The sequence below is a fragment of the Apium graveolens genome, chromosome 6 (genome assembly GCF_009905375.1).
Source record: "Apium graveolens cultivar Ventura chromosome 6, ASM990537v1, whole genome shotgun sequence".
Classification (NCBI taxonomy): domain Eukaryota; kingdom Viridiplantae; phylum Streptophyta; class Magnoliopsida; order Apiales; family Apiaceae; genus Apium; species Apium graveolens.
This window is the reverse complement of record NC_133652.1, coordinates 7,502,569-7,521,486: the sequence shown is the minus strand read 5'-3', so window position 1 is coordinate 7,521,486 and position 18,918 is coordinate 7,502,569. Positions and strand designations below refer to the sequence as shown.

The following is an 18,918-nucleotide window of genomic DNA, read 5'->3' as shown; positions in this document are numbered from 1 at the left end:
ATAAAATAGTCATATAGTACAAGAATAGTGTGAACTTTGTGTTGATGGATTGGAATTGAATTAGAAAATAGCGTGCTTTTTAGGGTTTTTTTGAAAAATACCCAAATCTAAAATTATTTTTACAAAATTACTGTCATTTTTTAAAAATAATTTGTAAAAATACTTTTTAATGTGCAAAAATACTATTTTCTACTTGGCAAAAAAAAATACTATTTTCTATTTTTTTTGCAAAAATACGCTTTTACGCAATTGAAATCAACCGGATGGAATATTTGACAAGTTCTGCAACTACATGCAACATCAAATGTAACAAAAAATAAAAACTTCATTTAACTAGTTGCATACTTGGTTGATTTTGATTGATTCCGTATTTTTGCAAAAAAAATCATAAAATAGTAAAATCGCAAAAAAAATAAATTATAAAATTTAGTATTTTTAGTAATTTCTCTAGTTTTTACACTTACACCAAAATGGTGTAATGAGTTGGAAATGCTCTAAATTCTAAAGGCCTTGACTAAGCACATCCAAACTTGCTCGATTGTTTGTTTAATGCTGGTCCTCGGGTTCCACAGAACAGCGAGAACTGTTATATACACACACAGAATAGGACGGGGAGCTTTCTTCCAAGCCTTGCCCCAACCCTAAATATCTAATATATGTCAACCACCTTCAAAGAACTGCAGCAAACAAACAAGCTCAAAGACTAAAACAACAAAATTGGACCATTGCCCGGCTATTGAGTTTTGAGTTGCCAAAACAACTCTTAACCATTTTCCTCCCATAATCAGCATAAACCATCCAGTGTGCGAATAACGACCATAGAATATCCTAGTCCAAGAGCGTAAACTTTACATTGTAATCAGGATTCAGCTTTAAGCCTCCATAATTTCCAAGTCCACAAATGTATGGATTTGTATTAACCCTGGCATTCAAAGAGGATATAGCCTTGTTACAAACAAAACAATGCAACGACACTTTGCAGAAGCAATAGCTTCCCAAGCTATGAAAATAAAGCTAGCTAGAGGGCCACATAATCCCCCAAAAAGAAAATAAAAAGAGACATAAAAATCAGCTTTGCACAAAATCAACTATATACGCGGCTCGGTAGCATTGGCACTTGGACGGCATATCGATTGCAAGTCGAACTATAACTAAAAAGGGATAACAAAAATATAACATATCAATTGCAAGCTGAACTATAACTAAAAAGTGATAACAAAATAATAACAGATGAATTCCAGAATTCCAATAATAGCAGGAAACACTAATAACAAGTAACCCCTGACTAAATAGGAAATGGAAAATTAGAACTTTGTTAAGCAGCACAGAGTGCAAGTGATAACGAAGTTCAAATAGAATTCATTTCTTGTTCAGCACAATATGGGAGTTCAAGTGATGACAATATACTAAGCGAACATCCATCTATTACTGTACCATGCGGTAACCGCCAACAGCGACGGCATGCCCCCTCCCTATTGGTTCTAACATGACAATTTCGTTGGTCTTGAACTCTATCCTCACGCTGAAGGGAAGTTTGTCGTGGTCAGCAAACGGATCTTTAACTTGGCTAGTGAACTTGATGTTTTTTGCCTGCAATTCGCACAAGTTAGAAACATGGTTTAACAGAACTCCAAAGGACATTCACACTTTGTAGACTAAATACAACAAATATCATAAAAGAAGACATACCCGTGTGCAGATCAAGTAATGACCGCCGGTTTTAAGATGTAATAGAGCATACCTAGCTATATAATTCACCTGCCCAACAAAAAAGCACGGTCACAACTATATTTAAAAACTAAACATCTAAGAGCAATACCACAAAATACCCACCTATATCTCCAAGTCATACATGAAGAAACTATAAGGCATCACAAATATAAAATCTTAGTTCCCATTGTACATTCAAAACTAAACTAATAATCTTTTAACTGAAAAAAAACAAAAAGAAAAACACTCAACTAATAATCCAAGATTCTAAAACCAAAAAACTTTACCAGCTATCAAGTCTTAAAGGGTAATTTACAAATTAAAATAGGTGGGATGAGGGAATAACTAAAATAATGTTGGAATCATGAACAATTCAAAAGATTATAAAGCATTTCAAAATAATACTTCATAACCATAGAACAACCTTCCTTTTTAAATGTATTGAGAAAGCATTTAACAGGAAACTGTGCATTATTGTAGCAAAAGTACAATTTTTTTAATGTTTAATCCTTTTTTGAGCGATTATAATTAAATTAATTTTAAAGTGAGACATGTTCATTTAATTCAAATATTATAAATCAATAAAAAAAACAAATATTTAAAGATACCACCGCATTTTTAATCCTTTTTCCGATATTAATAATTTGTACCAAGAGGTAGCTGCTGTCTTTATTTTTTAAATGATTGCAATCACACTGATTTTTTTAAATGATATATTTTAAAAAAATCAGTATCATTCTTTAAAAAAAAGGCATATATTGTTTTATGTTTTGGAAAAGTTAATATATAATCCAGTAATGATACCTTATTTACTTAAAAATAGAAGACATTAAATTATGGGTGAAAAAGAACCTGCAACGAGGGATCTGGATAAACGATATCACCAAGGATGACATCCACCATGCCAACAACCATGCGGTAATCCATACCATTAACCATGCGATAATCTTTGCTACTAACCATGTTGTAATCCTTACGGAAACAAAAATTTTCCGGAATTGTTACAACATTCGACCTCTCCTCCACCGTGTTTGCAACAACATCTGACAACCCAATTACATACACCATTCCATTCTACATATTTAAACATCCAAGCAATGTATAAATGATATGGAACATAAAAACTATGTTACTCCAACACGGGTATGGAGTGTAGGACACGACCCATATCCGAGTGTCGGACTTGAAAAATCTAAATTTTGAGACACGGGGACACCGTCCTTTTTTAACATGGTATGACCTATTTTTGGACATGGCACCGCGACACATCATAATATATTGATGAACAAGTGTATCAAATTATCAAGTATGACATCTTAACAAAAATTAATAACAAAACTCACATTAAACATGATTTTGTAATTGACCTTGAAATTAGATATCTTCTCTACTTTTATCTCATGCTTGTTTATTTCTTCCTTCTCACATATTGATTTTAAATCATAAGTTCGAGTCATATTTAATCTCTAAGTTGGTCAAAGTGTCCACATTTAAGTCAAATATTTCGACACTAAATAAGTGTCGTGTATGAGTAACATAGCATAAAAATACAAACAAGCCATGATCAAGCATATACTATATAACTTACCGAGCCAACAAGATCGGACAATTGTAAAACTGTAATTCCACATACATCTCCCAGGTATAAAACGTGAGACCCGGGTTTCTGAAAAACATAAACCGAATTAAATGCAGCAAAAATAAATAAATAAATTGCATAACCCATTTGCTATTGTATATATGATAATACTTACGACCCATATATTAGTAAGACCGCATAGTATAGCAGCCGCCAACTTTGACATATGCGGATTCCATAATCTGTACTCAGCTTCAGTTCCATCATCCTTCTGAAATAGGGAAAATTATATACATTCAGTGTTACTAAAGGCAAAAACCACAACGAACCGTAAGATCCCTCTGGTAGCTTAAGCATGAACCGAAAAATGAAGCGCGGGTTTTTGTAAATGAAGCGCACTACATTGATTAGTATATACTTATACATATAAAGAGAAATGACATGGTAATTACTATCTGCAAACTCAAAAGAAAAGTGTAGGCCCATTTGTCATAGTACTAAAATATATTAAAAAAGTGGATAAAAGTTATATTTGTGCATCATCATATTCTTCGCTTTCAAAATAATCACAGTCAGTGGTGTTTGTTGAGGATTTGTGGAGGATGAGGGAGGCAGCTTGGATGTTTAGAGTGTATCAATGACTGAAAGTCCAGTATGTATAACGTACTCGTTTTTAAAACAAGCCCAACAAAAAAAAAAGACCCACCTTTTAAAATTATGTCCAGATCTAATATTAACACCCACTTACACAAAAATGCTCTTTTTATAGTGTTTCTACGCTTCAGCTTAACGCATAAACGGGAATCTTTGTATTTTGCTCTGCTCCTCCGAAAAGTAAAACCCAAATTAAAGAATTGGGAAGGATGAAGGGAGTAAATGATAATAATGCAATGTTAATAATAATCATGGATTATAAAGATTATTAATTAATTAAGAGCCAAATACTAATATAAAATAAATTGATTCACCTGAACAGATATTAATTTGTCACCATGAAGAACTTTACCGGGTACTAAATTTTTAGTACAGATAAAATTCTTTTTACCCAAACCCTTGGCGACGAAAAGTCCTTCAAGTTTATGTGGGACAACCACAACTTTGTCTGCAATACCAGTGTGAAAATTTCTTTGCACTATGGAACTTTCTTTGCATGCACAACTTTGCCAACGATAACTGCGTGCCAAATTTAGTTGAGCCATTCTCAAGTCTCCGGGCTAGATAAAAGAAAATCAACAAATTAGTTTGCAAGGAATCATATTTACCGGGTATGTTTGGCCAGACTTATTTGATTAGGATGGAAATAAGGACTTATTTTTGTTGAGTCTTTCTCAAGTTTCCCTTATCTTAGGAAAAAAATCACAGCTAAATATTCGATAGGGGTTTAACATTTCTTATTTGCAGAAATCACTTATTACCAGAAAAAGGTACACATGAATAAGTCTTATATCAGAAAAGTACACATACACGTATTTGTACTCGTACTTGTAAATTATCAAGTAACGGAAAGGAAACAAACCTCCAAGTCGATGAATTTGTCAATTTTTGCCCGCAAACCACGCATAACCTGATCGATTATTTGACCAACTATCACAAATATCCCCGTTGCTAAACATATATTACGTCCCAACATTGCATTTGCAACTGCAATTTGATAATCAGATCTTGGTTGTGGAATATTATCTACTAAAAAAGTTTTCAGCTCCTTCGTCACATTTGCTACAAACAATTTACAAAAAAATAAATTACAAGACAAACATGGAATAGAATAATAGAAAAAAAATATATATATATATATATACATAGAGGGAGAGAGAGAGAGAGGCGCGAGGGTGAACTTAGGGAGTTACCTAAGGTTATAAGCTATTTGAATAAAAAATCTCGATGGCAAATTTTTAATATTAGAATCCACCCAAAATGACCCATGATGTTGTATTATTTTTTGTTATAACCTCGTGTACTGACGTAAGGCCCCCCCTTATGCAAATTGATCGTTGGGAGATGTAGAAAAATATAATAAAGTCGGATTTTAAAAACAACTTACCGTTTGACGGGAAAAATTAAATTAAAAATGAAGGGAAAAAGCAAAGATTTTGTGTGGGAGGGTGCAGTTAACTCTGTGTCGTGCATGTGGGGGGCATTAGATTAGATTCATCTAATGACTTAGATTAGTTTCTAGTTTTCACTTTAAAAATTGTTTCTATATAAATTGTTTCTATATGATCATCTCCATATATATATACACACACACTTACAATTGCATATAGCCTTCATTTGATGGAGAGCGTCACCGGGAGATGAAAAGGGATAAAAAGCTCTGAGCGTGAATGGGTTGTTATTGAGGTACTTCTCAGCTATTTTGAACGTGGTGCTAAATCCAGGATATTCATACATTCCATGAGCATCAAAAAGAGCATATCCCGAGGCAAATTCAAAAAGAAAAGCTATATGGCGGCCATACTGAAGAGTAGAAAAATAAAGAAAAACAAGTGAGTTGCATTGCAAGAAGTGGCGAGCAAGTTAATTGGTGCTTGTAGGGGTGTTTGTGCAAACTAATTTCTGAAAAGAAAAAAAATCCTCCAAAATGTACCAACTACCTAACACTTATTATAAGAGGTTTCATTTGGCCAAACCTCTAATTTGATTCAAAAAGCTAACTTTTTGTCAAAAAGCTAACTTCCAAACATGATCATTATAACAAATATTTTTGAGTATGGGCTCAAAATTATTTTTTTAGTAAAAAGGGAAAATAGATTCATTCGGAAATCAAACCAAAACAACCACAATTCAATTCCTGAGATCAAATCCAACCTCATACTATAAAACCACAATAGTGTAAGTTTTAAACTATTATGTGTAAAACCATATCCGACCTGGTCTAAAAATTAAGTCAAATGAATTGTGACACCGGTTGTTAACAAAACAATATGTCTTCTTTTTGGACAAAAGATTCTTTTATTAATGTAAAACTTGCAAAGCTATGAAACCAAGCAACCCCTTATTACTTTGAGGATGAAATAAGAAAGAAGACTAGATATAATTTACCTTATTGCACAAGGAAGTCCCTGGTTTAGATGTTGGTGCATCATTATCTATTCTCTTTTTCCCTAGAGCAGGAGCAGTAGATGTTGGTGCATCATCTACTTTTCTCTTTTCCCCCGCAGCATGAGCATTTATCTGAACGGACAAAAGAAATTAAGGACAAAAGAAATTAAGGACAAAAGAAATTAAAGTGGCTAGCAATTACCTAAATTCCAATTAGGGACTAATAATAATAATAATAATAATAATAATAATAATAATAATAATAATAATAATAATAGTTAAGTTCTATGGAGTCCACTATTTTATTGGAGTCCTTGAAGTCCACATATGTTCTGCAACTAAAATATAACTTTATATATTGCAAAACGTATTATTTTTCGAATGATATTCAACAAACATCATTCTTTAATTAAAAATCTTGCATATTGCAAACATTTTACAAATAGAACATTGCAAAATATATTATTATACAAAACATGCTTACTTTGCAGTAAATAAATGTTCATGTTACAGAACATACATGTTTAGTTACAGAACTACTTGCGAAACTATGAGATTTGTATGATTTTATTGAAGTAAAGATATTTGTAAAACATGTTTTGCAAGATAACAACAAGCAATAAGATCAACGACAATTCTTATTTACTACTATAAGATCAAGATCAACGACACCAATACTTGTCTCTTATTACTCATTTTAAAGTGGATTTTCAATTTTTTTGCGCGATTGATTGCAACTTGCGAGCGACCAAGCAACAAAAAATTAGATAAGTCCCATGTGAATAATATCATGGGCTAAGGTTTGTTTTGACTCTTTTCGGTTTAAGTGATCAGATTTTTTGTTTGTTTGAAGTGGGTATTGATTCATGCGTATATTTTATATTGTTCATTTCACCTTTTACATATTTTGACACGAACACACAAGCCGGGGGTCTTTCGGGAAACAAGATCTTCATTCTTCGGAATGAGGGGAAGGAATGAGGGGAAGGCTACCATGCGTTACGTCACTTTTCATTACATCACTTTTCATTATTTAAATAACATGGGTATATTAGCTAATTAAAAAATGCTAGCAAGTAATTTAAGAGACTAGATAGATTCATTGTTGGAGATGACAAGTATTTGAAACTCTTAAATAGTTAAGAGTTAATATTTTATTTTATTTTTGAGGAGGGGGCTAAATTAACTCTTGGAGATGCTCTTATTACTTAGAATGAGAAAGAAAGAAAACCTAGATATAATTTACCTTATTGCACAAGGAAGTCCCTGGTTTAGATGTTGGTGCATCATCTACTTTTCTCTTTTTCCCCGGAGCAGGAGGAGCACTAGATATTGGTGCATCATCAACTTTTCTCTTTTTACCCGTGTCAGATGTTGGTGTATCATCTACTTTTCTCTTTTTTCCCATATCAGGAGCATTCATCTGAACGGACAAAAGCATTAAAGTGGCTATCAATTCCCTAAATTCCAATTACAAATAATAATAATAATAATTATTATAATTATAATAATAATAATAATAATAATAGCACAAGAAACAAAGAACACAATAAATAATTTACCTTATTCCCCGACGAACCTGCTTTCTGCCTTAAACGATAATGAACACGGTTTTGCCTATATTCCTCCTCTACACGGCGGCGATTTTCCAACAACTTTAATTTTAATTTAGCATCCATAACTTAGTAAACAAATAAACAGAACGATCCCAGATGGGGCGAGCGAGAGAGAGAGGGAGAGAGAGGGAGGGAGGGGGAGAGAGAGAGAGAGAGAGTTTAGAGAGAAACAGAGACAGAGACACGGAGAGATGTGGGTACACCAATTTAACAATGAAAAGGGGAAAATCCCTCTTTCCATTGTGATTTTGAGAAAAAATTACATAAATAACACACTATCAGCATTGTTATAGAAATCGCCGATTCAGCCCATAAATCGGCAAATAGCAGACAAGCGATCTAGTAATGTTAAAACAGCCCAAAAAACATTTTTCAGATATCGGATCAAACTTGGGTCCTAATCGGGTAAAAAAATTAGGTTGCTGAGATCCTTGCCTTTTTCTCACCAATCCGATCTTCAATGTTTTCTTATCAGCCAAGCCAAACAAAGTACAGATTTAAGAAAGAAGATGCAAAAGAGGGTTAGTACGTTGGTATTCATAGCTCAAATCGGTTAATCAGAAGCATGCTTTACTTATATTCTATATGCAAGCCAGTTTTGGAGCATTAATTATGCTAATTTTCGTAGGTTGTATCGCCGTGAAAGAAGAAAAGAAGAAAGAAAAGGTAAAATAAAATATGAGGGTAGATAGAGAGAAGAGAACGGAGAGGGGAAAGAGAGACAGGATTATACAGATGTGGGCGGTGGGCGGTGGGCGGTGGGCGTGGGACTTGGTATCAATATCGAATGATGTATAATTTGCACTTTGTTTAACCCTGGTTTTAGTTATGCCTTTTTTGATGATAGATTTTTCTTCGTCAAATAATTAAAATTGTTAAATTCAAAAACTAAAAAATATATTTCATAAATTCTTAGTTTCGAATTTCGTCAAAAACAAATTTTTATATTATTATTTATAAACATACATATAATTTCTCACGTTCGAATATTACCAACAACAAATATTTACATTGTTATTTATGAATAAAATCTAATCTATTGTATACTATTTAAACTTAATTTAAAATTATATATAATGATATTATAATTTTATATTCATTATTTAGTATTATAATATTTATATAAAATTTTAATAAAATTATATAAAATAAAAAAGAAAAATATATAAATATTAACTAAGATCTGTGGGGCTGTAAGCTAGTATATTATAATAGTTATAATTTGTTTCAACGGTTATTCCTGATTTTTGTTATTAAAAGAATAAATAAAGTAATGTTATATATCCACTAAACTACTAAATTATTAAACTATTATACACATAATTTACTTATCCTATTAAACTACAATGACATCTTATCCTATTATTAAAAAATAAATAAATAATATAATATTTTTGCTAAACTACTAAATTATTAAATTACAAAATATAATATAATTTTTTTACTAAATTACGACCATAGGTTATCATATTATTTTTATTATAAATTTATAATTATTATATATTATATATATTTAAAATTATAATATAATGAGATAACAAGTTTTTTAAATATTGACGGGAAACCGTGCACGAGAATTAATCTAGTATTTTATAAAAAATAGAAATTACTTTAATTTGTAAACTCTATATCTGTATTGACTAGCGAGTAAATAGTAGTAAATTTACATAAAATTTCTTATAATTAATAATTAATAGTTATACTTGTATATGTATAGTAATAATAATTGAAATTATATATATATATTATCAAAATAAAATTATAATACATCCGATTTTATTCCACTTCCATATTTCGATAAATCCACAATTTCCGATAAATCGTAAATCGGTAAAACAATTGATTTAGTCAAATTTCCAATTTCTATAACACTAACAATCACTCGTTTTTCACCAAAATACCTTTTTCGAGATTATAGGCCATATCTACCCGCCCAATGCACCGGTCGAAGGGTTTTGATCTTTTTGAATCAGGGTTGGGGTGTTACGTTATTCAGGTCAAATTAAGTGCATGTTTGGAAAATTTTAAAATAAGTAACTTATGACTTAAAAGTGATAAGTGGCTTAAAAGTGATAAGTGGATGAACACTTATAAGTTATGTAAGTGTTTTGTTAATTTTATTTATAAGTCAAAAAAAAAAGTTTAAGTTAAATGAACTAAAATAAATAATTTTTAAATTTAATTATCTTAATTCATGATTTTTAAATTAACTTAACATTTAAAAACATATATTTAAAAACCAAAATTAATAAAAAGGTGAAAAATCAAAATAAGTTGAGAAAAAATATGGCGTTACTAACATTCAAATTATCAACTTATAAGTTGTAAATTCATTATAAGTTGAGTCGACAAACAGTCCGAGATAAGTACTTACGGGCTTATAAGCTAGAAGTATTTTTTTTTTTGCCAAATTTAAAGCAGATTTCATTAATGACTTGAAAGAGATTCAATCGGGACAAACCCCTAACTGATCATGCAACCAGGTTGAAAAACAAATAGAGATAAATAATTAGCCATTTTGTTTCCGGATTGCTTAACAAACTGAATACAAATATTCTGAAAATTAAAAATGAAGGTAATGGTTTCCTAGACAATCCAGCACGCATCTCCCCCGAAAACAGTAGCTTCACAATTGACCCTCACATTAATTCGATTGATATTGCAATGTTCAGAGGACTCAGTTGCAACAACGGAGTTTAGAGGCCTCATATTATGAACAAATATTTTTTGTGAGAGGTGAGCACATGTGATTTTCACCACCGTTCCAAACGCACCCCAGCTATCTACCTGCCGGACACCAGCTATAGACCTGCCGAAAGTGTTGTTGATGCGAGATATCCAGATCTCCCAATACACCATCCAATTCATTTTCAACACAACCACCACATCGCACAAAGCGAGACACATCGTATAAAGCGAGACAATCAAACATACAAATAATAACTTAAACAGAACAATACGAAAAAACCCAAAATTCAAAAATCTCGGAATAACACCAAATTGTAATATGTTGTTAGACCAGAGATTTTGAATCCAAAAACTGAATTTTATTATAAAATCCAAACTCTTACCTTTGTAGTTCTGAAAACTAAAGTGAAAAACTGTAATGGATTTTTCGAGTTTTGTAAAATAAATCTCGATTTTATTAAAGAAAAAGTGAATAAAAGAAGAAGATGAAGATGAATTTGGAGATAGAGATGGGTAGAAAGGGGGAAAAAGAAGGTAGGGCGGCTAGGGTTAGGTGAAGCTAGGGCGGCCGACTCTCATGCGAGAGAGAAAAAAATAGCCAGAAGTAGCTTATAAGCCGGGAGACAAACAGACATAGGGTAGTTTTCTCTCTCTGGGCGCGCGTGTGTTTTTGTATGCTAGGCCGGATGATATATGAAGAAAATAATTATATATAGTTATAAAGAGTAAATTTTTATGCAATCCTAAGAAATATAAGGTTGGTATTAGGCTGGGTTTTTTCTAAAAAATTATATGTACCTTAATTGCTTCTAATATTATAATATAATATTTTAAAAATAAAAAAAATATTGTATATCTTCAAATTTTATACAAAAAAAATTGGTTTTTTAATCGTGTTTTTCGAAAAGCCCGGGTTTTTATCCGGGACGAATTGGAATTTTATCCGGGTTTTTTTAGATATGAGCTTTCATAGATCTTATTTAAATCCGAGATCATTATACATATTAAAATTATATTTATATTTATATGGTTGTAATTATTTTATGAGAATGTTTTATTTTAAAAATTACGATAGTGATCAAAATGACTACCAACAAAATTTCAACTATTTCGGCATTTAATATAATAGTATAGGTAGATAGATTAAAGTATAGTATAATAATTAAATTTAAACAATAAACAATTAATTTTGAATATGACTTTATAATTTATGTTATTTATAATTAAGTTATTTATCCGCAATTAAGTAATTATTACGACTATTGGTAGCCGAAAAAGATGATTTGAAATACCGGAATGAATTTAGATTTTGTTTCACGAAAAATGTTTAGGAGGGTGTTAAAGCAACTTCAAGACCAATAGCTAAAATGATTAACTATACGAAGATCATCTAAAATCTAAAATTTTGTTGAATATATAAAAGATTGTGTTTCAGCCGTATTAGCTATAATGGTTAGCTATATTCATTAATATTATTTTATTAATATTTTAATGTGTTAAAATAAATTTAGTTTATATTTAATTAAATATAAGTGAAAATAAAAATATATTTAATAAAATAGTAATTTTAGAAGTTTTTTTTTCAAAAATACACTAATTTTTATTTTTTCTTTTGCAAAAATGTAATTGTTTTTAATTTTAGTTTGCAATTTCTCTAATTGCAAAATTACTTAGAAAATGGTATTTTTGATAATTTCTCTAATTTTTATATATCTATATGGCCAAACATAATTAATAAACATTACTTATATATCTATTATAAAATAAATAACTATATTAAATTATATTATATTTTTATAAATTTGTATTGTAGATTAAAAAAGGTATTTAAGTTATAAATATTAAATATGAAATAAAAGATTTAAAACATTTGTTTTAAATAATACAAATTTTTGTATGTATCAATGTGTAACCACGTTTAGGTTTAAATTAGGCAGAAAGCTGTTCAAGTTAGGCAGAAACATGACGTGGATATTTTAGCTAATGGCTATAAGAGCATCTCCAACGGCTAAGGACATGTTAGGTATAATATTGATAAGTGGGATTTATTCTACTTAGAACGCTTTATAAAAGCTTGAAAAGATGTTTTGAACTAATGCTATTTGCGTATTTGATGTGTTTTGTGTAGTTTTTGCATTTTAGGTTCTTCTCGGAGGAAGAGTTATTTTTATGTGTTATTTAGGCTTAATAAAGGTTGGGAGAACGTCTTAGCGAAATCCGGAAAAGATTCAAGAAAATTCTGCGCGCACAAAATATTTTTCCAGAGAGGGCCACGGCGGCCGCCCCAGAAAGCCACGGCGGCCGCGCTGGAGCAGAGGCGGGCGCACTGGATCCCACGGCGGCCGCCCTGGGTCGTTTAGTTTGAATTCTATTCCTTAGCTGATTTGAAGATTTTGCGAAGCCCAGGCGTTTCCAATCGATATAAAAGCCATATTAAATTGTTTTAAAGAAAAAAAGAGACGTACAAGAGCCAGGAGAATACACGGAGAAGACCTAGAAGCATAAATTCAACGAAGGAGAAGAAGAACTTATTTACTTGTGATTCTTTGATTGAGTTATAATCTTGGATGCTAGTTTTCTCTATTGTTGAACCCAATACTCTATTTATGTACTTTGGTTTATTTATTCAGTATAAAGACTACGTTTCGTATACCATGTTTTCATTGGAACCCACGTTGGCGATGAGTCCAATCATGGGCTAATCGTTATCGTGGGGTTCTAGCAGATTTAATTATGGATTTCTTTAGTTAATTTGTTTCGATACCTTAGTGTGTGGTGATTGTATAATATCCTAGTTATGGTTGTGCTTATTCGTTTTATGAGCGTCGCGAACTTATAAGATAGTGGGTTAATTCTTATTGAAGCGAAAGTGAATTTAAGAGTTTAGAACTTGCCATGCTAGCATAGGTTCATGTATTATTGTTATGTATGATTCGTAGGTAATTTTACCCATCTTACTTGCCCTATATAATCATGATAGATAACTTGCACGTTAAACAATTATGTTGTCAAATTCTATAGATATATAGGGTCTCATCATAATTGGTGTCTATTCAACTTCTATCTCTTTTGTGGATGTTTGGTAGTATGATATTCGTACAACGATAGTTGGCGAGTATCAGTTTTATGTTATCTGATTAGTGTCATCACCAATGCATGCTAAGGTTAAGAACAAGAGGACTATTGAATGAATTAGTTAATGAAGTTATAATCTCATGTTTACCATATATAGTAAATTTATCCATTCTTATCTCGTAGTTATAGTTAGTAGTTAAATCTATGTAAAATCAATCTCAAATAGTTAATTGTCTTAGGATTGAATTATAACAATATCAGTAGTGCATAAGTTTTACTTTTACGATTAATCAAGAAGTCTCTGTGGGAACGAAATAGAAAATATTCTATATTACTGGCGAACACGTATACTTGCGTGAATTATTAGCGCATGTTTTCGTCCTAACAAGTTTTTGGCGCCGCTACCGGGGACTTCGGTGTTAATTGTTTAGTATATGTACTTGTCATTATTGATCGTTAGAGTTCAGTGACTCGGATTTGTTACTTACTTGGGTACTTGTTTTCTTTCAGGTACTCTAGAGGGCGTGTATGCAAACACGTTCTCAAAGTCGACAGAGGAAGCTAGAATTTGAAGAGGTTCTAGTAGAAGAAGTTTCGGAAGCGGAAAAGGAAAAGGTTGAGGAAAGAGAAGAAGAAGTCGAAGAACCAGTTGCAATGGGTGACCAAGCAGCGAATCCTAAGGCTTTAATGGACTATTCTCAGCCAAAGATTGAAGATATTCATTCCAGCCTTGCCAGGCCAGCTATCGAGGCCAATAATTTTGAGATCAAATCTAGCACGATTCAGATGCTACAGAATTCTGTTCAGTTTGGGGGTTCTCCTACAGAAGATCCAAACATGCATATTCGGAATTTCATCGAAATCTGCGATACATTCAAGTTCAATGGTGTGACTGACGATGCTATTAAGCTTAGGCTATTCCCATTCACTTTGTGGGATAAGGTTAAGTGCTGGTTACATTCTTTACCTTCAGGCTCGATCACTACTTGGGTAGATCTTGCTCAAAAATTTCTTACTAAATTCTTTCCAATGGCTAAGACTGCAGCGATCAGGAATGCTCTTACTACCTTCTCACAGAATTATGGAGAGTTTTTATGCGAAGCTTGGGATCGTTACAAGTAGATGCTTCGAAAGTGCCCTCATCATGGAATGCCTGACTGGATGATTATTAACTGTTTCTATAATGGGCTAGGTGCTACTTCTAGACTCATGCTTGATGCAGCATCAGGAGGAGCCTTGTGGGCTAAAAGCTATGAGGAAGCTTATGACTTGATTGAACTGATGGCTGCTAATGAATACCAGAATTCGAATTAGCGACTATCTCATAACAAGGTAGCAAGGATTCTGGATCTTGATACAACTACTGCTATAGCTGCACAATTGAAAGCTTTAACTATGAAGGTGGATTCTCTGGCAAAAATGGGAGTTAATTAGATTACTAGTGTCTGTGAGCTTTGTGCGGGTGCGCACGAGACTGAGCAATGTGCTATTTCTAATGAATCAACTCAGTATGTGAGTAACTTTCAAAGGTCGCAGCAGCCAGTGCCAGCCACTTATCATCCTAACAACCACAATCTTCCTAACTTTAGTTGGAGCAATACTCAGAACGCTGTTCAGCAGCCATATCAGCAGCAGATTGCAGCAAGGCCTTACAACCCCCTGGTTTTCAACAACCATAATATGCACCAAGGCAGCAACTTTAACTTCAGCAACTTCCAGACAAAGCTAATGAAAAATCTGAACGGGAGGAACTGAGACTTATGTGCAAGAGCCAAGTTATTTCTATCAAGACCTTGGAGAATCAAATCGGTCAAATTGCCAATGCTTTGCTGAATCGTCAACCTGGAACACTTCCAAGCGACACTGAAGTTCCAGGTAAGAAGGAAGCTAAAGAGCAAGTAAAGGCAATTATATTGAGGTCTGGGAAGGTTGCTGACACTGAGAAAGCTAAGGTGACTGAAATTGAAGATGAAGCTGACTAGGAGATTTCTAAGGAAGCTGAGGTGGAACCAAGGAAGAAAGCTGTTGTCATCACTCCTCCTGAGGGAAATACAGGGGAAAAACAGTTCTATCCTCCACCACCTTTTCCTAAGAGGTTGCAGAAGCAGAAGCTAGATAAGCAATTCGCTAAATTTTTGGAAGTTTTCAAGAAACTTCATATCAATATACCTTTCGCAGAAGCTCTTGAGCAAATGCCCAGTTATGTTAAGTTCATGAAAGGGGTTTTCTCTCAGAAGTTGAAGCTTGATGATTTAGAGACCGTTGCTCTAACAGAGGAGTGCGGTGTTGTGCTGCAACATAAGTTACCTCCAAAACTCAAAGATCCAGGAAGTTTCACGATTCCGTGTACCATTGGAAACTTGTCATTCGACAAGTGTTTGTGTGATTTGGGAGTTAGCATCAATCTGATGCCTCTGTCTATCTTCACGAAGCTGAACTTGCTTGATCCAAAGCCTACTTGTATGACCTTGCAGTTAGCAGATCGCTCTATTATATACCCACGAGGCATTGTGGAGGATGTCTTGGTCATTGTAGACAAACTCATCTTTCCTGCTGATTTTGTGATTTTTAATTTCGAGGAGGACAAGAAGATTCCCATTATTTTGGGAAGGCCTTTCTTGGCTACGGGTCGTACCTTGATAGATGTGCAAAAGGGTGAGCTTACTATGCGGGTGTAAGATCATAATGTCACTTTCAACGTGTTCAATGCTATGAAATTCCCGACTGATGATGAGGAATGCTTTAAAGTCGATTTGGTTGAATCTGTGGTCACTGCAGAACTTGATCAATTGTTAAGGTCTGATGCCTTAGAAAAAACCTCGTTGGGGGAGTTAGATAGTGAAGATGACGAGGGTGAAGAGCAATTGCAGTATTTGAATGTTAATCCGTGGAAGAGAAAGATAGATATGCCATTTGAATCTCTCGGGTTAGAAGAATTAAAGAGTGGTCCAAAGCGCCTCAAACCTTCTATTGATGAGTCTCCTACTTTGGAACTCAAGCTTCTCCTTGAACACTTAAGGTATGCATTTTTAGGCGATTCTTCTACCTTACCTGTTATTATTTCGTCTGAACTTTCAGGGAGCGATGAGGATAAACTTTTAAGGATCTTGAGAGAGTTTAAATCAGCAATTGGTTGGACTATAACAGACATCAAGGGAATCAGCCCTTCTTATTGTATGCATAAAATTCTTCTAGAAGAAGGTAGCAAACCAACAGTTGAGCAGCAGAGGAGGCTTAATCCTATCATGAAGGAAGTGGTGAAGAAAGAAATTATGAAATGGCTAGATGCAGGCATCATTTATCCTATCTTTGACAGTTCTTGTATGAGTCCAGTTCGGTGTGTGCCAAATAAGGGAGGCATAACTGTGGTGGGTAATGAAAAGAATGAGCTCATCCCTACAAGGACAGTTACTGGATGGATAATATGCATGGATTATAGGAAGTTAAATAAGACCACGAGGAAGGATCACTTCCCGCTCCCTTTTATTGATCAGATGCTTGATAGATTGGCTAGTCATTAGTACTACTGTCTTCTGGATGGTTATTCAAGTTACAATCAGATTTGCATTGCTCCCGAAGACCAGGAAAAGACTACCTTCATATATCCATTTGGCACAATTGCTTTCAGGAGAGTTTCGTTTGGACTATGTGGTGCACCAGCTACTTTTCAAAGGTGCATGATGGCTATTTTCTCTAACATGATTGGTAAGAATGTGGATGTCTTTATGGATCATTTCTCTGCGTTCGGCGATTCATTTGATGAGTGCTTGCATAATCTTGGTGCCGTTCTCAATAGGTGCGTTGAGACCAATCTGGTTTTCTATTGGGAGAAATGTCACTTCATGGTGCAACAAGGCATCATTCTTGGGCATAAGGTCTCTAGTAAGGGTCTTGAGGTAGATAAAGCCAAGGTGGGGGTCATTGAGAACCTCCCACCTTCGATTTCTGTTAAGGGAGTCCGCAATTTTCTTGGACATGCAGGCTTCTATCGGCGTTTCATCAAAGACTTCTCAAAAATTTCTAAACCCTTATGCAGTCTTCTCGAGAAAGATGTGACTTTTAAGTTTGATGATGAGTGTCTAACTGCTTTTGAAATTCTGAAGAAGAGTTTAATCACGGCACATGTCATAACTGCACCTGATTGGGAAAATCCTTTTGAGATGATGTGCGATGCAAGTGACTATGCAGTTGGTGTAGTTCTTGGGCAAAGGAAGAATAATGTGTTTTATGTGGTCTATTATGCTAGTAAGACTCTTAATGGCGCTCAGTTGAACTACACTACTACCGAAAAGGAACTTTTGGCGATCATCTATGGGTTCGAGAAGTTTAGATCTTATTTACTTGGGACTAAGGTGACAGTTTTCACTGATCACGCAACTATTCGCTATCTAATCTCGAAGAAGGATGCGAAGCCTAGACTGATATGTTGGGTTCTTTTACTGCAAGAGTTTGAGTTGGAGATAAAGGATAAAAATGGGACAGAAAATCAAGTTGCGGATCATCTTTCTCGTTTGGAAGATCCTGGTGCAGCTTCACATGATAAGACATTGATTAATGAGTCTTTTCCCGATGAGCAGTTATTCGGAGTGCAAGAGGAAGAACCGTGGTTTGCGGACATTGTGAACTACCTTATTAGTAATGTCATGCCTCGCGATTTGACTTCTGCTCAAAAGAAGAAGTTTCTGCATGAGGTGAAGTGGTACATGTGGGATGAGCCGTTCTTGTTTCGTCAAGGAGCGGATCAAATCATTAGGAGATGTATCCCTTACAGCGAGATGGAGGGAATTTTGTGAGACTGTCATTCTACTATTTATGGAGGTCACTATGGGGGAGAGAAGACGACAACTCGTATTCTTTAACCAGGATTTTTCTGGCCTACTCTATTCAAGGATGCGCATCGTTATGTGTTGAAATGTGATCATTGCCAAAGAGTTGGAAATACGTCCAAAAGGGATGAGATGCCTCTTAATGTTCTTCTTGAGGTTGAAGTCTTCGATGTTTGGGGAATTGACTTCATGGGGCCATTTGTCTCATCTTGCAATAACCAGTATATCTTACTGGCAGTCGATTATGTATCAAAATGGGTTGAAGTGAAGGCTTCACCGATGAATGATACGAATGTTGTGCTGAATTTTCTACACAAGCAGATATTCACAAGGTTTGGAACTCCGTGAGTTATTATCAGTGATGAGGGATCACATTTTTGCA

The 18,918-nt window shown here is 33.8% G+C and overlaps 1 protein-coding gene and 1 non-coding gene across 6 annotated transcripts; both read right to left on the bottom strand.

The window, feature by feature from the left end:
* Window positions 1–413: 413 nt before the first annotated feature.
* Window positions 414–8,732, bottom strand: LOC141666552 (uncharacterized). 5 transcript variants are annotated; one of them, XM_074472611.1, is made up of 12 exons: window positions 7,894–8,731; window positions 7,578–7,754; window positions 6,332–6,463; window positions 5,542–5,746; window positions 4,806–5,005; window positions 4,258–4,503; window positions 3,465–3,560; window positions 3,299–3,376; window positions 2,563–2,784; window positions 1,690–1,758; window positions 1,435–1,590; window positions 414–922 (listed from the first exon to the last, which is right to left on the bottom strand). In XM_074472611.1, exons 1-12 carry the CDS (start codon window positions 8,008–8,010, stop codon window positions 917–919), a joined length of 1,704 nt encoding a protein of 567 aa, XP_074328712.1. In that variant the 5' UTR covers window positions 8,011–8,731; the 3' UTR covers window positions 414–916. The 5 variants fall into 5 exon arrangements, with proteins under 5 accessions (XP_074328712.1, XP_074328711.1, XP_074328715.1 ...); XM_074472610.1 differs by lacking the exon at window positions 414–922 and having other exon boundaries at window positions 1,174–1,590; XM_074472614.1 differs by lacking the exons at window positions 414–922; window positions 2,563–2,784 and having other exon boundaries at window positions 1,174–1,590; window positions 7,894–8,732.
* A 6,022-nt stretch (window positions 8,733–14,754) lies between these two features.
* On the bottom strand, window positions 14,755–14,861 carry LOC141669069 (small nucleolar RNA R71). Its single transcript, XR_012553367.1, has one exon. It is a non-coding gene; the product is annotated as a small nucleolar RNA R71 (small nucleolar RNA).
* Window positions 14,862–18,918: the final 4,057 nt, after the last annotated feature.

Bases quoted from the DNA above. Each gene is read 5' to 3' on its own strand.
- LOC141666552 (XM_074472610.1), bottom strand. From the start codon at position 8,010: ATGGATGCTAAATTAAAATTAAAGTTGTTGGAAAATCGCCGCCGTGTA. The intron at 7,755-7,893 runs GTAAATTATTTA...TTGTCCGTTCAG, and splicing joins CAGGTTCGTCGGGGAATAAG to ATGAATGCTCCTGATATGGG. The intron at 2,785-3,298 runs GTAAGTTATATA...TTAAATATGTAG, and splicing joins TGTCCGATCTTGTTGGCTCG to AATGGAATGGTGTATGTAAT.